The sequence below is a fragment of the Herpailurus yagouaroundi genome, unplaced genomic scaffold (genome assembly GCF_014898765.1).
Source record: "Herpailurus yagouaroundi ecotype Mexico unplaced genomic scaffold, PumYag 159, whole genome shotgun sequence".
NCBI lineage: Eukaryota > Metazoa > Chordata > Mammalia > Carnivora > Felidae > Herpailurus > Herpailurus yagouaroundi.
In genome coordinates, this window is record NW_024412400.1 from 71,806,361 (window position 1) to 71,823,380 (window position 17,020).

The window sequence follows — 17,020 nt, forward strand, 5'->3', positions numbered from 1 at the left end:
AAAAAATCAAATGGCCACATTCGGAAAGTAGATTGGCTTACCAAATATCAATACTCATTAAGAATTTAAGTGAAAACAAGTAGTTAAGGCCAAATGTTAATCCCAGTGGAGAAGCAAATTTGGTTGGTCAGGTTTACCCTACAATTAGCAGTCTCATTCCTATAAATTAAAATGAAATTTGGGGATATATATTTCTTTACCTGTAACTTTCAGTTCTGATGACCAAAGATAGAGTATTTACAAGAATTTTTAGGCATGGTACTTCGGTTATGGATTTACATATACTCATATTGGTTTAACTTTCCATAAATTAATCTTTTAAGACAACATTCAAATCTAAGAAAAATGTGTACATTTGTATTGTATAATATAAATTCACAAAGCTTAAAGTTGTCAGGTGCCTGGATGGCTCAGTCATTAAGCATCTGACTTCAACTCAAGTCATGATGTCCGGGTTCATGAGTTTGAGACACACATGGGTTGAGCATGAACCTCGCTTCAGGTAAGTCCCTCCTCTCTCTCTCTCTCTCTCTCTCTCTTTTTCCCTCTGCCCCTTGTGGGATTCTCTCTCTCTCTTTGCTCCCCTTGGCCCCTTGCTCACTTGTGCTCTCTCAAAAAAAAAAAAAAAACACTAAAAGTTATGATATGTAATTCACGTTTATATGAAGTGATATGTTCAATTTGTAAATTTAAAAACTAAAAATTTTAAGAGTAACAGTTGTTTGAAGACTACTTCCATACAAGTGATGGAAAAATAATTTTCCTGGATAAAGACTTTGCATTTTAAAGCATCAGTTACCACACTTCCTTAAGTTCATTCTCCTTAATAATCTTAGTGTTAAACAGGTAACTACTCAAACCCAAAATAAATCACATTTGTGAAGAGTAATTTCTTCTAAAAAGAAGCAATTTTCTCACTTTGCGACATAGGAATATTATATTATCTACTAGTATTATTCCCACAGTTAAAGAAGGATGATTATTTAGACAGTTTTTGTTTTTTAAGTAGGCTCCATGCTCCAACACAGGGCTTGAACTCAAGAGATCAAGATCTAAGCTGAGATCAAGAGTGAGATGATTAACCGACTGAGCCACCCAGGCACCACTATTTGCACAGTTTTTTTTAAGAATTTTTGTTACCAAAACCTTTAAAATTGTTACTTATTTTTGGTTTTAAAAAAGCAAATGAATATAACTTGGATAGGCTTTCTCTTGCTAAAAATATTGAGTTGAATGACTTATGCCCTGAAATTTTTAATAAAAAGTAGGTTTTGAATGAAAACTCAAAAGTTTTCTAGTTTTTAATCTTACCCAGATAGTGTCCACTACCAAAAAACATTATAGTTGAAACAATTGACACTTTTGTTGCCCTTCTTTTTCAGAGTAACCTGAGACCAAGAATTGGAATCATACCCATCAAATGTAATTTCTGGTGGGTAATTTTTTCTTCTTTAATTCTCTATTTAAAGGCCATTCACCATTCTGTTCTGAATTTTGATTGGCTGAAGTTTGAGAACATTAAATTCTCTTCTGTTGTCTACCCTGTTCATTTTATTAGGGTTGCCTCTTTTTATGGCCTTATTCCTGTTTCTGAAACATATTCCTCAGACAAAATCTATGGTTAATTACCCTCATCTTTGCAACTCTTACACACCTCCATTTGAGTCTCCAGAAGGTCTAAAAGAGTAAAGTTTTCCCAATGAACAAGGTGAGAGTAAATTTGTTTTCTTTAATTCTTCTATTCCCCTAACTTAAAATAAGTTACTTCCTTCATACCATATACCACATCACTTTTTTCTATACACTATAAATATTTTATATGTTCCAATCTAACAGCTGTTTGGCTGTACTGAATTTATAAATTTCAGCATATCTATCTTGGATTTTATGAAGCAGAATATCATGGCACAGATCTTAATAAATACTTCTTTATGGTTACAAGATTACAGTTAAGTTCCTTATGGCACTGACCAGTTTTCTTTACTGAATAATTAAAATGCTCAGGTAGAGGAACTAACCTAGAATGACAGAATGTTAGTCTATCTGGGAGGGACCTCAGAGGTCATCTAATCCAAACTCAAAGTGCACAACATATAAACATAATTGTATGTGGTATAAGTTTTATTTTCATGGTTGTAAATTATATGTTAACTATCACATCAAATCTGATTATTAATATTTTTACTTATGACAAAACTGATTTTTTAAGAAAAAAATTGATTTGAAGAAAAATATGAAGTAAATAATAATGATACATGGGCATGGAAAAGGGAGTGTAGGTGATACATGAAAGACTAAAATTTGAGAATACAAAATCCTGATCTAAGCTTCTTGTTTATAGCTTAGAAAAATGGTTCTCTAATACCATTAGTCAAATGTTTTTTAAGCTAGAATAAACAAAACTTCTAATTCCCCACCACACTTCAAAAAATTTTCTTTAGAAAAATAAAATGTGCCCTATTTGGGGGACACTTGGGTGTCTCAGTTGGTTAAGCCTCCAACTTCAGCTCAGGTCATGATCTCATAGTTCATGAGTTCAAGCCCCATGTCGGGCTCTGTGCTGACAGCTCAGAGCCTGGAGCCTGGCTCAGATTCCGTGCCTCCCTCTTTCTGACCCTCCCTAACTCATTCTCTCTCTCTCTCTCTCTCTCTCTCTCTCTCTCTTTCTGTCTCTCTCCTCTGTCCCAAAAATTTAGTAAATATTAAAAAAAAATTTTTTTTAATGTGCCCATTTTTTTCACAAAATGTTATACCAGACACCTAAAGAGAGAAAATGACATATTAGAGAGTACTGGACCAAAGCATATGACTTTGATATTTGATCCCTGTTTGCTAACTATAATTGTGTGACTGTAACCACGGACAGTGGATGTAATGTTACTAAATTTTTCTCAAACAGTTCATGGACTCTTCAGCTCCTTAAAAACGTCTATTTCACTACTCTTCAGTTTGACAAATAGCTATAGGATATTTACTATCAAGTTCAGGAATATAAGAATAAATAAACTATGGTTCTTGTCCTCAAAGAGATTTACCACATAAGGTAGAAAACGCTTCTCTGTCACCTTTCTGAAGTCAATTCAGTTAAATATCAAACTGAGTGACTTTTGCACTTCTAAGTATTTTTTTAATGCACGAGACTGTCATAACATTCTTTTATGTGTTGAAGTTTTTTGGGTTTGTTTTGGTTTTCTTTGGGGGTGTGTGGGTGGGTTGAGCTAGTAGCTAAAGTTTATATTCCCATCAGCAGACCATATTTCCCTACATCCTCACCAAAAATTAGTATCATGCCACTTTTTAATTTTCTGCAGATCGTAGGGGCATAAAGTAGTACATTATTATTATTTGAGTTTGCATTATCTGATTGCTAACAAGATTGGAAATGTCCGTATGCTTATGAGACATTTGGGTTTCTTACTTTGTGGACTGCCTCTCCTGGTCGATTTTCAAAAGTTCTTTATAAATTGCAAATATCAGTCCTTTGTTTTCTATATACACTGCAAAAAAAATTCCCAGATTATTATGTTACTAATGTCTTTTGTTGAACAGAAATCTTTAATGTAGATAGATCCATTACATTTTCCCTTTACAAGTTATGCTTTCTGCATTTTGTTTACAGAATCTTCTCTAACCCCAGTGTCATAAAATTATTTTCCTACATTTTCCCCTAATAATTTTCTGGATATACCCTTCATGTCTACATCTGAGTTTCTTTGTGTGTTGGTGTGATTCAGGTTGGTTGTTTTTTCATTCAAATGTGACAATTTCCCTAATACTATTTGTTAAATAATGCATCTTCCCCCAGTGATCATTATATCAATTTTATCATATACCAACTCCTCATGGGCATGACTGGTATATGAATCTTTGTACTTATTATATTCCTCTGTTCTAGCAACAGTATCACAGGCTTTAACAGATACAGGATGCTTAAAATATTAGGGCTTTGCAATATGTCTTAACATCAGGTAGTGTGAACTTATTTCCTCTACTCTTTTTTTTTTTTTTTTTTTTTTTTTAATAATCTCTAAACTCAACGTGGGGCTTGAACTCACAACCCCGACATCAAGAGTTGCATGCTCTTCTGACTGAGCCAGCCAAGTGCCCCTCCTCTACTATTCTTTTTGAGAACTTTTTAGTTATTGGTGGAGTTTTTTCTTCTTCCACGTAAATTTAGGATTAGTTCTAATTCCATCTAAAGTCTTGTTGTAATTAATGAAAATTATAAATCATTTTGGAGGGAATTAACATCTTTACAATGTTAAAATCTTTCCTTTTGTAAAAATTGTGTATTTCTCCTCATGTCTCTTTTTAACGTTCTTTTAAATTTTTTCATAAAGGTCATTTGTAGTTTTTGTAAAGTCAATGCCTGGATTCTTTACAGTTTGGGTTGCTTTGACATGTTTATTTTCTAACTGGTTATTACAGGTATATAGGAAGGCTTCTGGTTTTTTAACCATTGATTTTGTATACAAATACCTTGTTCAGGTTTTTGTCTTCTTAGTTCTAATAGCTATCTTTGCTTAATTTGTAATGTAAATAATCATATAATCTGCTATAAATGACATAAATTTAAGGAATTAAATGTCCCTAATAGCTCTTTTTTTCTTATCACAGAATTTGTTAGTAACTTCCACTATTATTACTAATGAGCACCATTATTAATGAGGAGGAGTAGCAATAGCAGGCATTCTTTTTGTTTGTTTGTTTCTAGTCTTAGATGTAAGACTCCTAAAGTTTCCCCAGTAAGTGTATTTAAAGTATATCTACTATAGGTTTTGGTAGGTAGTTTTATCAGGTTCCTTAGTTTTCTAAGAACTTTTATTATAAGTAGGTGTTAAACTTAAGCAATGACTTTTTCTGTACCTATTAAGATAAATATGTGAGGTTTCTCCCTTACTCTGCTAATATAAATTACATTGGTTGATTTTCAGATGTTGAATTATCTATGTATTCCTAGGAAAATCCTATTTAGACAAAAACTTTGTTTTATTTTGTTTATTTTGAGAGAGACTGAGAGTGTGAGCGGGGGAGGGGCAGAGAGAGAGGGAGAGAGAATCCCAAGCAGGCTTCACACTGTCAGCATAGAGACTGATGTGGGCCTCGATCCCACAAACTGAGAGACCACGACCTGAGCAGAAATCAAGAGTCAGAAGCTGAACCGACTGAGCCATCTAGCCACCCTAAAAGCTTTTAATCTAATGTTGGATTCAGTTAGCTAACGTTTCATAGAGAATGTTTGCCTCTGTGTTCTTAAGTGTAATTTTTCTGGGAAAGCTAGAGGACAACGGGAGGGAGAGTTGCTGAGTCCCCGGACGACAGAGCTCAGCTTGGTGGGGAACAAAGGTGCTCGCCAGCGCCATCTCCCTCGCCCATCCCCCAGCCAAAATCCCAAAGGGAACCAGTTCCTGTCAGGGAACTTGCTTAAGTATAATTTTCCCTACTTATATTGCCTATCCAGTGTGGTATCAAGGTTATCCTTTCTTTCTTTTTAAGTTTATTTATTTATTTTGAGAGAGAGAGAGAAAGAGAGAGAACACACAGGCAAGCCAGGGAGGGGCAGAGAGAGAGAGAGAGGGAGGGAGAGAATCCCAAGCAGGCTCCTTGCTGACAGTGCAGAGCCCTACCCAGGGCTCAATTCCACAAAGCACAACATCATGACCTGAGCAGAAATCAAGAACCGGACACTTAACCAGCTGAGCCACCCAGCTGCACCTCAAGGTTATTCTACTCTTCTAAGTGAGTTGGCTGTTTCTTCTCTTCTGTTCTCAGGGAAAAAAAAAGTTTGAGATAAGATTAATCTCTTTTTAAAAGATTTGGTAAAAAGTCACCTCTAAAATGATCTAGGCCTGGCTTTTAAAAACACACACACACTGGAAATTGCCATTTCAGTTTTTTGAATGCTTATTAACTTAGTCAATTTTTCTTTTTTTTCCTTGGGACAATTTTGGTATTTGATGGCTTCTGAGAAATTTTACACTTCATTTAAGTTTTCAAATTTATTGGTATTTATAGTATATATCTGGAGTTATTTCCCCCTTGCTTTGTGTCTTCTCTTGTTTTTGACATTCTCGAAAGTGTGCTCACAAGTAGGGGAGGGGCAGACCAAAGGAGGGAGGGAGGGAGGGAGAGAGAGAGAGAGAGAGAGAGAATCTGAGAATCTTAAGCAGGCTCCATCCTCAGTGCAGAGTCCAATTGCAAGCTTGATCCCACAACCCTGGGATCATGACCTGAGCCAAAACCCTGGGTCAAACATTCAACTGACTGAGCCACCCAGGCACCCATTTTTTACATTCTTGAACAGATTGGCAGTGGTATGTCAAATTTGTAAGGTTTTTGAACAATTACATTTTAGTTTTTGTTAATCTGTATCTGTTTTAGCCTTTATATATTTTTTCTTATTTTTAAAAAACTGTTTATTTACTTTGAGAGAGAGAGAGAAAACGAGCAGGGGAGGGGCAGAGAGAGAGAGAATCCCAAGCAGGTTCCATGTTCACCGTGGAGCCCAAATCGGGCTCGATCTTAAGACCCCAAGATCACAACCTGAGTGGATATCAAGAGTTGGACACTTAATAGACTGAGCCACCAGGCACCCCAGTTTTTGTCTTCTTTATGTTTACTCTGTTGGTCTTTGCTTACAAAGTCTCCTCCATTAAAAGAAAAGCAATGAATTAAATTATTTATTACTTATTATATTAAAATATTTATTATAATATAATTTATAACAATGTGATTTTTACCTTAAAATACAATAATTAGGGGCACCTGGGTGGCCCAGTTGGTTAAGCATCCGACTTTGGCTCAGGTCATGATCTCACAGTTCGTGGGTTCGAGCCCCATATCCCACTCTGTGCTGACAGCTCAGAGCCTGCAGCCTTCTTCATATTCTGTGTCTCTCTCTGTGCCCTTCTCTCTCTCTCTCTCTCTCTCTCTCTCTCTCTCAAAAATGAATAAACACTAAAAAATTTTTAAATATATATAATACAATAATTACATTAAGCATGTAATTATTGTTTACAGAACTAATCATGATTTTTACTATGATGATTTTAAAAATTCAAACAATATAAATAAAGTGAAAGTTCCCTTTGAGATCCCCTATGCTCAAAAATGATTTTAGTAGTTAAGGATTTCACATAGCTATTAAGTGGCATAGTCTAGACTTGAACTACGGTCTTCAGATTTCAAGTTGCACACTTTACCATTAAAAGATTTCTCCTTAAATAGGTATTTGTTGAATGAACATATGAATAGATCTTAAAAGTGGTAAAGGCTTTCACCCTCCACATGCTTGTTGATGCTTGAAATTCATCCTTAAAATTTCATCCCTCTGGTTAATGCCTTGACACCATTGTAAATTATAGTACTTACGAGCCAGTATTGGTAATAGACATGTATATGTTTTATTAAGAATTTAAAAATATAAACTGTGGGGTGCCTGGGTGGCTCAGTGGGTTAGCCTCTGACTCTTGATTTTAGGTCAGGTCATGACTCACAGTAGGTTTGTAAGTTTGAGCCCATGTCAAGCTCTGTGCTGTCAGCATTAGGACTCTCTCCCTCCCTCTCTCTCTCTCTCTCAAAATAAATAATTAAACATAAAAATTTTAAAAATAAACTATGTATTATATTTTCTCATTGTAGAAATACATGCTCAATATAGAAAATGTGAAAACCGAGAAGTACAAAGGAAAAAAAACATCACATGTAATATCGTCATCCAGAAATAAAATATAAGTATTACACATAATTTATGAAAATATTTTTATATACTGGTGAATAAGTCTGTGTAAGTATTTTTCTAAAACAATCTTTAATGACTACATCATATTCCATCCTGTCCACATACCATAATTTATCTAAGCCCTCTCCTCTGGGGGAACACTTAAATTGTTCACAATTTTTCATGGTTTTAAATAATATTTTACTCTATATTTCTTTGTACTTTTAAATATATTTATAATATTTGGTTATACATTTCAATGTTGTTTTGTTTTTTTTTTTTTTTTTTTTTATTTAAACAATCTACACCAGGGCGCCTGCGTGGTTCAGTCGGTTGAGCATCTGACTTCCACTCAGGTCATGATCTCGCGGTTTGTGAGTTCAAGCTCCGCATCAGGCTCTGTGCTGCCAGCTTGGAGCCTGGAGCCTGCTTAGGATTCTGTGTCTCCCTGTGTCTCAGCCCCTCCCCTGTTTGCACTCTGTCTCTCAAAAATGAATAAAAACGTTAAAAATTAAAAAAAAAAAAAAGGGAGGGGGGACCGCCTGGGTGGCTCAGTCGGTTAGGCATCCAACTTTGGCTCAGGTCATGATGTCGCGGTTTGTGAGTTCCAGCTCTGCATCAAGCTCTGTGCTGACAGCTCAGAGCCTGGAGCTTGCTTCAGATTCTGTGTCTCTGTCTCTCTCTGCCCCTCCCCTACTTGTGCTCTGTCTCTCTATCAAAAATAAATAAAATGTAAAAAAAAAGATTTAAACAATCTCTACACCTAATGTGGGGCTCAAACACAACCCCAAGATCGAGTTGAATGCCCCTACCACTGAGCCAGCCAGGCGCCCCAGTTATACATTTATAGCTAAGTGTCTGTCCACATGTTTACTTTCCTGGGATTGCTACGTCAAAAGGCCTTCACATTATAAATTTTGAATAATTTCCCAAATAGACAATAACATTGTGATAGACAGTTTTACGTGTCCATTTGAATAGACGATGGTACCCAGTTATTCAATCAAACACTAATCTAGATGTTTCTGGGAAAGTATTAGTGATTACATCTACAAGTCTTTGATTTTATATGAAGAAGATTATTTGGGGATAATCTGGGTAGGCTTGATCCAACCAGTTAAAAGTCTTTAAGAGGAGAATAGAGGTTTTTCTAGAAAAGAATGGTGCCTGTGGGCTGCAGTATCATCTCCTGCTCAAGAATTTCCATTCTGCCCTTATTGATGGCTTGCCTTACATATTTTGGATTTACCTAGCCAGCCGTCACAATCACAGAAGCTAATGCTTTGTGATAAGTTTCTTGCCCTGTGAACCCTGACTGATACACACTGTAACCCTCCTGCCTGAAAAGTATACGACTGCCCTTGGTCATTTACATCATAATGTGAAGTTTTTTTACATAAGCAGATCTTTATCTATTGTAGAAATAGAACTTTATTGGAAAACAAATTTTGATAGAGGACAATATACGGATTCTTAGCAGAATGATTAGCTTACTGTATTTGTGTGTATTTGTTTATGGAGAGGTGAGAAGAGATAAGGGATTAAAAATCATAAAATACTGAAGTCAAATGATTCTAGTTTATTTTGCAATTATGCCTAGGGCTTTAGTATATTATTAATATTAAAAGCCATTTTTAGTTTGTTTTAATAATTTTTTTAATTTGTATTTTAGAAAGAGATAAAGTGGGAGCAGGGGAGGGGGGAGAGAGAATCTCAAGCAGGCTCCAAGCTCAGCACGGAGCCGATGCCGGGCTTGATCCCACAACCCTGGGATTATGACCTGAGCCAAAATCAAGAGTCGGACACTCAACTGACTGAGCCACCCAGGCATCCCTAAAATCCATTTTTTAAATGAGAGGTCTCTAATTCCAGCCAGTGGACTGGGCCCTTTAATAAACATTGTCTGTGGAATCTTGGTAGAGTCCACTACCCACAGAGCAACCAAAGTGACCTTTTAAAAGGAAAATCAGATCATATCAGTCCCCACGTTTAAAACAGCTAGCCACTGCACTTACAATAAAATCCAAACTTCAGACCTTGACCTATATGATTCTAAACCTCCTGCCTCTCTAAACTTCCCACATTTTCTCTCCCTCTCTGCATCTCAGATATACTGGCCTTTTTTCTTTTCACCCAGCATACCACTCTCCTTTCTATGGGCCTTTGGACTTCCTGTCCCCACTATTTTGGGCACTCTTCCTCCAGATATTCCAAGGATTGGCTTCCTGGGAAAAATCAAGGAAATATTATCTTCTCAGAAAAGATCAACCTATGTGGCTGTTTTTCTCATTTTTCTTCATCTAGTCTATCCTATCGTTTTTTCTTTTTCAGAATACTAAGCACATCTGAAATGATGTAATTTATTTCATTTTTTGATATTCATCTGTTCCAATAGAAGATCAATATTTCTAACTATATTCTCAGCAATATTATAAGGACTTTACATGCTATCGACCCATTTAATTTTCACAACAACCTATAAGGTAAGTATTATTAATTAGTACTCCAGTTTTACAGGTGAAGTGCCTGAGGTTCAGAAAGGTGAAGTGGCTTCACTTGCAAAACTGCATCTCACTAGCTCTGGAAAGAAATCTCCAGGACATCTGTTAAGCTATGTACAGACCAGCAGCATCCAAGGATGTTAGAAATGCATGTTCTCAGGCCTCATCTCTGACCCAAAGAATCAGAATGTGCAGTTTAACAAGATCCCCAGGTGATTCTTAAGTATAAAGTTTGAGAAGCACTAGTCACCAATACATCAGTTTCCTAAGTCTTACCTCGAAAGTAATTGAACACACACACACACAACACAGCTGTACTCCCAGCCCAGAAAGCAATTACACAACAGAAGAGAGTAGTGCAGTGGTGAAAAGGTTTTCCTTTATTGCGGCTAGTACAGCAAGCAGGAATCCCTCATCTGGCAGTCCTAACCCCACGTCATCCCACTTCACCCCAACTCCTTTTAGCTCTCCCTCGCTACGCTAGAAGCTACCCACGCCTAAACTAGACAGAGCTTTGAAGACTTTGAAGGGAGAAGAGACGGAAGGCAGAAATACGGGGGAAATGTAAAACAATTCCTGTAGCATTCCTTAACCTCAACAGGCCCTGCCTTCTGCCCTTAAGAAAAATGGCGCTCAGCGTAGATGCACTTCCGGTCACAGAACCAAACAAAATAGGGGAGGACAAGAGACCGGAAGTGACCGCCCTTTTGGCACCCCTCCTACCCCTTCTCCGCCTCCCAGCCCCTCTAGGGAGGCTGAGGAGGCCTAAGGGCTGAGGCTGGTCTGCGGTTGGCGGGTGACAAGCCGGAGCCGGGACAGTGTGAGTGCTTCCTGCCTCGGCCGCCGGCCGCTTCACTTCGCTTTGGGTGACCTTCGTGAGGCCAGGGACAGGGGGCGGAGAGTTGCGCGGGCGCTGTGTGACGAGGCGCCGCCGCGGTTCTGCGTGAAAGCAGCTAGCCGGCAGGTCTGCCAACGGGGCCATCGGCCGTGTCGGGCCGGCGGAGCCCGCGAGGCTCGGGCCTGAAGCCCGGGGGCTGGGGAACCCGGTCCGGAGCTGGCGCACGCGGGACAGCGGTGAGGTCCGGCCCTTAGCTCTGCGAGCGGGGCTCCAGCGCCCGGTGTGGAAGGCCTTTCCCCAAGGTAGGTGTTCACACCCAACTGAACCGGCTCGTTGCCCTCACCCCGGTTTTCCCACGCAGCTCCTTCACTCAGTCATTTCCTGACCCTCGGGAAGGCTCAGCTCTTTTTTCATGGCCACTCTGTTTCATTCCACACGCATACACAGCAGGAAAAGACTGGCGTGTAATCGTTTTTGTTTAGTGTCTTTTTCGTGAGAAGTTGCCAGAAAAAAAATTTTGAACTTAAATTCCTTGAAGTTCTTGGTACTTTAGCTGGAAACGTTAATGGTCGCGTTTATTTGTTGTGATGAGAGTTTTGTTTTTAAGTGGCAGTATTACATTATGATCTTGGAATTTTATTTCTTCACTCTGTATCCACCTCCACCCTCTAGAGCTTCAGGTTGAGAAACTTGTTGTTTGTGAACTTGCTCCTTCTTGCTAACCCTGTGCCTTGATGTGCCTAAGAGTCGGGAGTAGTCACAATTTAGCCACAATTAGTTTCATCTTCACCAAAGGGAAATAAAGTAGAAATTGGCAACCAAGGTTTTGTCCAATAGAGTTAACTTATTTTGGTGGAGTATCACAAGTTTAAAACACTTCTCCCCAAAATAAAATTATCTCAAAGTATTTTGGCAGTTTATGTTACTGGGGAATTAATGTGGCAGGAAGGTGTCATTCACTTGCATGTCTTTATCGTATAGTTTAATTTGTGCTTTCTAACTTTTATTTTCTTTCCCCAGTAACATAATGGCGGAAACTGCTTCTCCACTGAAGCACTTTGTGCTGGCTAAGAAGGCAATTACTGCAATCTTTGACCAATTACTGGAGTTTGTTACTGAAGGATCCCATTTTGTTGAAGGTTAGTTTCTCTAAGTTTTTTAAATACTACTGTTGAGAATATATGAAAAATATGAAGGTGGGGCACTTGGGTGGCTCAGTTGGTTAAGCGCTCCATTTCGGCTCATGTCATGATCTCATTGTTTGTCGGTTCAAGCCCCATGTTGGGCTCTGTGCTGACAGCTCAGAACCTGGAGCTCGCTTCAGATTCTGTGTCTCCCTCTCTCTCTGCCCCTCTCCCACTCATGCTCTGTCTCTCTCTCTCAAAAATAAACATTAAAAACAAAAAAAAAATTTTTAAAGAAAATTAGGTGTTTTATCCTTTTCACCCTTAGTTACAGAACGCATATATAAGGCATTGTGTTATAATCTAGGAGAGATGCCATAACAAAACCCATTTTTGCCCTCCATAAGAGGAAGATTAAATGTTATTAATAACAACTTAAGAAATAAGTGCTTGCATGTGAGGTACTATTCTAAGCACTTTATTATATCAATAATGCATTAAATATCAACACTGGAACAGATTTTAATTATAATTATTTTAAAGATGAAACCAAGACACAGAAAATTTAAGCAACTTGCCCAAGAGCACCTAGCTAGTAAATGCCCAGACTTAAAAGTCAGGCAGCCCACATTTAAGCTATTATTCCTCTCTTTTCCCCAAGTCAGCTGTCAGCCTAGATCTCAGACCTATCTTATCTTCTCAAATGAGGCAGGAATTCGGTGGGGAAAGGGCAAAAGAAATCTTTGAGTGTCACTGTTCAAGGTTGGTGAGGAATGTCTTATTAGGGAATACTGCTTTGGAGAGAACTGTTGAAATATTTTCGGTTCCTAAGATTACATGACCATCAACGGTACAATGAAAAGGGAGGGATTTTATAAACTTCTCCAGTGACTGTGAGGAAACATTTGGTGGGTTGGTAAAATCAAACTTTGTCCTTGTCCCTCCTAACCCTCCCTCACCAGATTTTTAGCTTGAGGATAGGGATCATGCCTTATTATTGTGTCTTTATCACCAAACCTGACACAATTCAAGTTTTGTTGAATGAGACGGGAAAAAAGTTATGGTATCGAATCTCTGTTTCCAGTTTTGAAAGAATTTGAGCTGGCACAGTGACTTTTAAATTGTTTTTAAAAAGTTGATAGGTCAGCTATATATACTCAAAACAAAGTTGATGGGAAGTGAAATTAAATTCAATATCTTCTATGTATTGAACCCATTATAGATTGAGCATAATACTAGGAGCTAGTGAATGACAGCTTTATAGTCCGAGTTCAATTTTACTGCTTTTACAATCTCACAGAAAATCTCTTGCAAAAAAGAGACAAAAAGGTAAATTAGGAAGAACATAGAAGAGAAAGAATAACATGAAAAACAAGGTGAATGTAATGATAACTTAAGCCAGTCTCATCTTTATTCACCTAACTGCATATATTTTACTAATGTGCTTGAAAAGGATGATGAGATTTGTAAAAGCTGGAGTTTAATTACATGAGCACTGGGTAAGCTGTGTCAGTGTGTGTGTGTCTCATTAGTACCAGATAGCCAAACGAATCTCCATGTTTTTACCTTTAAAATGAGATAATGAAAATGTAAGTTGTCAGTTCACTGGGATGAAGTTAATACAACATTGTAAGTCAACTATACTTCAATAAAAAAAGATAAAAAATAGAAAACTGTCTGTAATGGATACTGTAGTAACCACTTAAAATATATATGTAAACGTAAAAGTGTATGTTCCTGAAATATAAACAAAACTGAAAGGCTTCTGCTTTTCAAACCCATGTTTTTCTACCCACCCCTTGGAGGACAAGAGGTTATGTCTGGGATGAGCAGTTACCTCTAGCGTGACTGGAGTAGGATATAGTTGGTAATTCTCTTTTTATGTTAAATGAGCTGTTTTGCTCCATTCCTCTGAGAAGACAAGAAGTTTTAAGGTAGCGATGTCTTACCTAGCTTGGAGACCCACTTGAACCATATCTTTATTTTATAGGGGTGGCCATTCACAAACCTCGCTATTTCTTAGTATGTGGATCCCTCTTTTCCCTTTAGTCAGGATGGAACAATAATAGGTAGATAATTAGGTTCTAATTTCTCTGTTCAGAAAAACATTTTTGTCTTAGATGGGTATTTTTGTTTTTGTTTTTTTAGTTTAGTAATTTTGAGTGACAGCGTGCGTGTGAGTGGGTGAGGGGCAGAGAGGGAAGGGGAATGAGAGAACCCCAAGGAGGCTCGACCCCATGAACCATGAGATCATGACCTGAACTAAAATCAGATGCTTAACCGATTGAGCCACCCAGGTGTCCCTGTCTCAGATGAGTATCTTGTATTTTTGAGACTTAGGTGAATAATAAATACCCTTTGGACTGGGCCCCTATAATTTTTAATAATTTTGAAGCTTTTTTGGGCAGGATTCTTATGACCTGTTGCAATAAAGTATTCACCTTTTGCCAAATATTCAGATAGTATGGCATTTTTACTTTTTAAATGGCCACATTAATACAGAGCAAAGCCAAAATATATGCATATCTTAGCTATTCCTTTGTATAATTCACTTAATGTTCATCTTTACCACTTTTTCTAACACCATTTCAATTTTGTAGCAACATACAAGAATCCAGAACTTGATCAAATAGCTACTGAGGATGATCTGATAGAAATACAGGGTTATAAAAACAAGCTTTCCATCATTGGTGAGGTGCTGTCTCGGAGGCATATGAAAGTGGCATTTTTTGGCAGGTAATCCTTTATTATTTCTCTCAAGGGGAGTTTCCAGAAATCAGGTTTTCTAAGTCCTATCCACAACTTTGTTTCTGATGTTTCAGCAAGGGATGGTTCTCCCCCTTCTCCCTGTAAGAGTTTCTCCTTGTGTTAAATGCTAAAGCTATTAGCATCTAAAAGAATTTGTTCATTTTAGTTCTTGGTATAAAAGGCTTTATGGAGGTCATATTTTTATTTTTTAAGGATGTTCATCTCTAAGAATTGGATTCTTAGCCAAGTACTAAGCATAGAAATACGGGTTAATGATATGCATAATTTTTGACTTTTTAAAAGTTCTCTTATTACCAGGTATGTCTTCCGAAAGAATTCTCAGCCCCATGATTCCCAGAGAGAGGGAGAGTAGGAAGAGTCATTTGTTAACGTAACTGTTGAGAATGACGGTGTGATCTCTGCCACAGCTTATATGTTCATTTAGGAATCATTTGTTAACTTCCTTTGTGCCATGCACTGTATGAGGCACTAGGGATACAAAAACAAATGACTAGGCCCATACTTGTTTGCTCAAATATCATGTGCTGTGTATCAACAGAAGCATTTATTTACTCACTAAACTAACTTATAGGCCTTTTAAATCCATCTTGGGGCTTTTTTTTTAGCACTTGGGATTTCCTGTACCTAGAATTCCCTTTGCCTTGTTTTATCTATGTCTGGCTCTTTCTCAGTTTTCAAACCTTTCCTAAATGTTATAACCTCAGAAACCTTTCCTGACTGCTGCGTCTAAAGTATTTCTTCTCATTTATTCTCTAAAGTTTTTACTGTTCTGTCTTCATGATTTTATATATTCATTCTTCAGGACAAGCAGTGGGAAGAGCTCTGTTATCAATGCAATGTTGTGGGATAAAGTCCTCCCTAGTGGGATTGGCCATACAACCAATTGCTTCCTGAGTGTTGAAGGAACTGATGGAGATAAAGCCTATCTTATGACAGAAGGATCAGATGAAAAAAAGAGCGTGAAGGTATAATATTTTGACTGTTAGCAACATAATGTACCTGAAATAATGCCCTTAACTTGTTCTTTTTAAAAAAATTTTTGTAGGATGTCTGCATTGCTAGAGAGAAGAACTACTGATGTTTTAATTCATCGCTTTTAAAGCCATCACTAATATTTTGAATTCTCTAAAATTCCTTTGCTTCAGAGCTAAATTATTAGAAAAATAAAATATGTCCTTAAAGTAAAATAGAGTTAAAAGTTTATTACATTTTAAAAATAATGTTCTGAAAATAACATTATTGAAGTGTATTGTTGCTGTTTAATCTCATCTACTCTCATCTTTTAAAAGAAAACTTTGTTTAAAAAATTGGACCTTGGCATGTGTTTGATGCATGTCTGTGTCTTTAGAAACTGTTTTATCTTTGGAGTATTAATAAGCACATTCGTGAATAAATGTAATAGTTTTATCAGATAAGGGTCAGTGACAATTCCCTACTTTTCATAAATTTCTTAAGTAGACTCCATGCCTTACATGGAGCCCAACATAGGGCTTGAACTCACGACCCTGAGCTCAAGACCTGAGCTGAGATCAAGAGTTGGATGCATGGGGTGCCTGAGTGGCTCAGTCAGTTAATGATCCGACTCTTGATTTTGGATCAGGTCATGATCTCAGTCTTTGGGATCATGCGCACATCAGGCTCCATCCTCTTAATGTTAAGCCTGCTTGGGATTCTCTCTCTCCATCTCTCTCTGCCCCTCCCCTCGCCTACTGTCTCTCAAAATAAATAAACAAACATTAAAAAAAAAAAGGGACGCCTGGGTGGCTCAGTCGGTTGAGCGTCCGACTTTGGCTCAGGTCATGATCTTGCTGTTTGTGAGTTCAAGCCCCACGGTCAGGCTCTGTACTAAAGCAGCTCTGGAGCCTGCTTCGGATTCTGTGTCTCCCTCTCTCTCTGCCCCTCCCCTGCTCATGCTGTCTCTCTCTGTCTCAAAAATAAATAAAACATTAAACAAATTTCTTTTTAAATAAAAAATTAAAAAAACAGATGTTTAACCTACTGAGCCACTCAGGTGCCCCTTTTTTAACAAATTTCTTAAGGAGTTCAGTGCCACTAAGTTCCTTCAGCC

General features: G+C 37.7%; 1 protein-coding gene across 3 annotated transcripts in view; it reads left to right on the plus strand.

Annotated features, from left to right (window-relative positions):
• The first annotated feature begins 10,928 nt into the window (after positions 1 to 10,928).
• The window catches only part of MFN1 (mitofusin 1), a 35,554-nt gene continuing 29,462 nt past the window's right edge, over positions 10,929 to 17,020 (plus strand). The window contains exons 1-4 of one of the 3 annotated variants that reach the window (XM_040480818.1): positions 10,929 to 11,041; positions 12,080 to 12,198; positions 14,784 to 14,919; positions 15,755 to 15,917. In XM_040480818.1, coding sequence (XP_040336752.1) covers positions 12,087 to 12,198; positions 14,784 to 14,919; positions 15,755 to 15,917 — 411 coding nt within the window. In that variant the 5' untranslated portion in view covers positions 10,929 to 11,041; positions 12,080 to 12,086. Of the gene's footprint in view, positions 11,362 to 12,079; positions 12,199 to 14,783; positions 14,920 to 15,754; positions 15,918 to 17,020 lie in introns of those variants that run through there. The other 2 variants (XM_040480817.1, XM_040480819.1) reach the window with 2 other exon arrangements.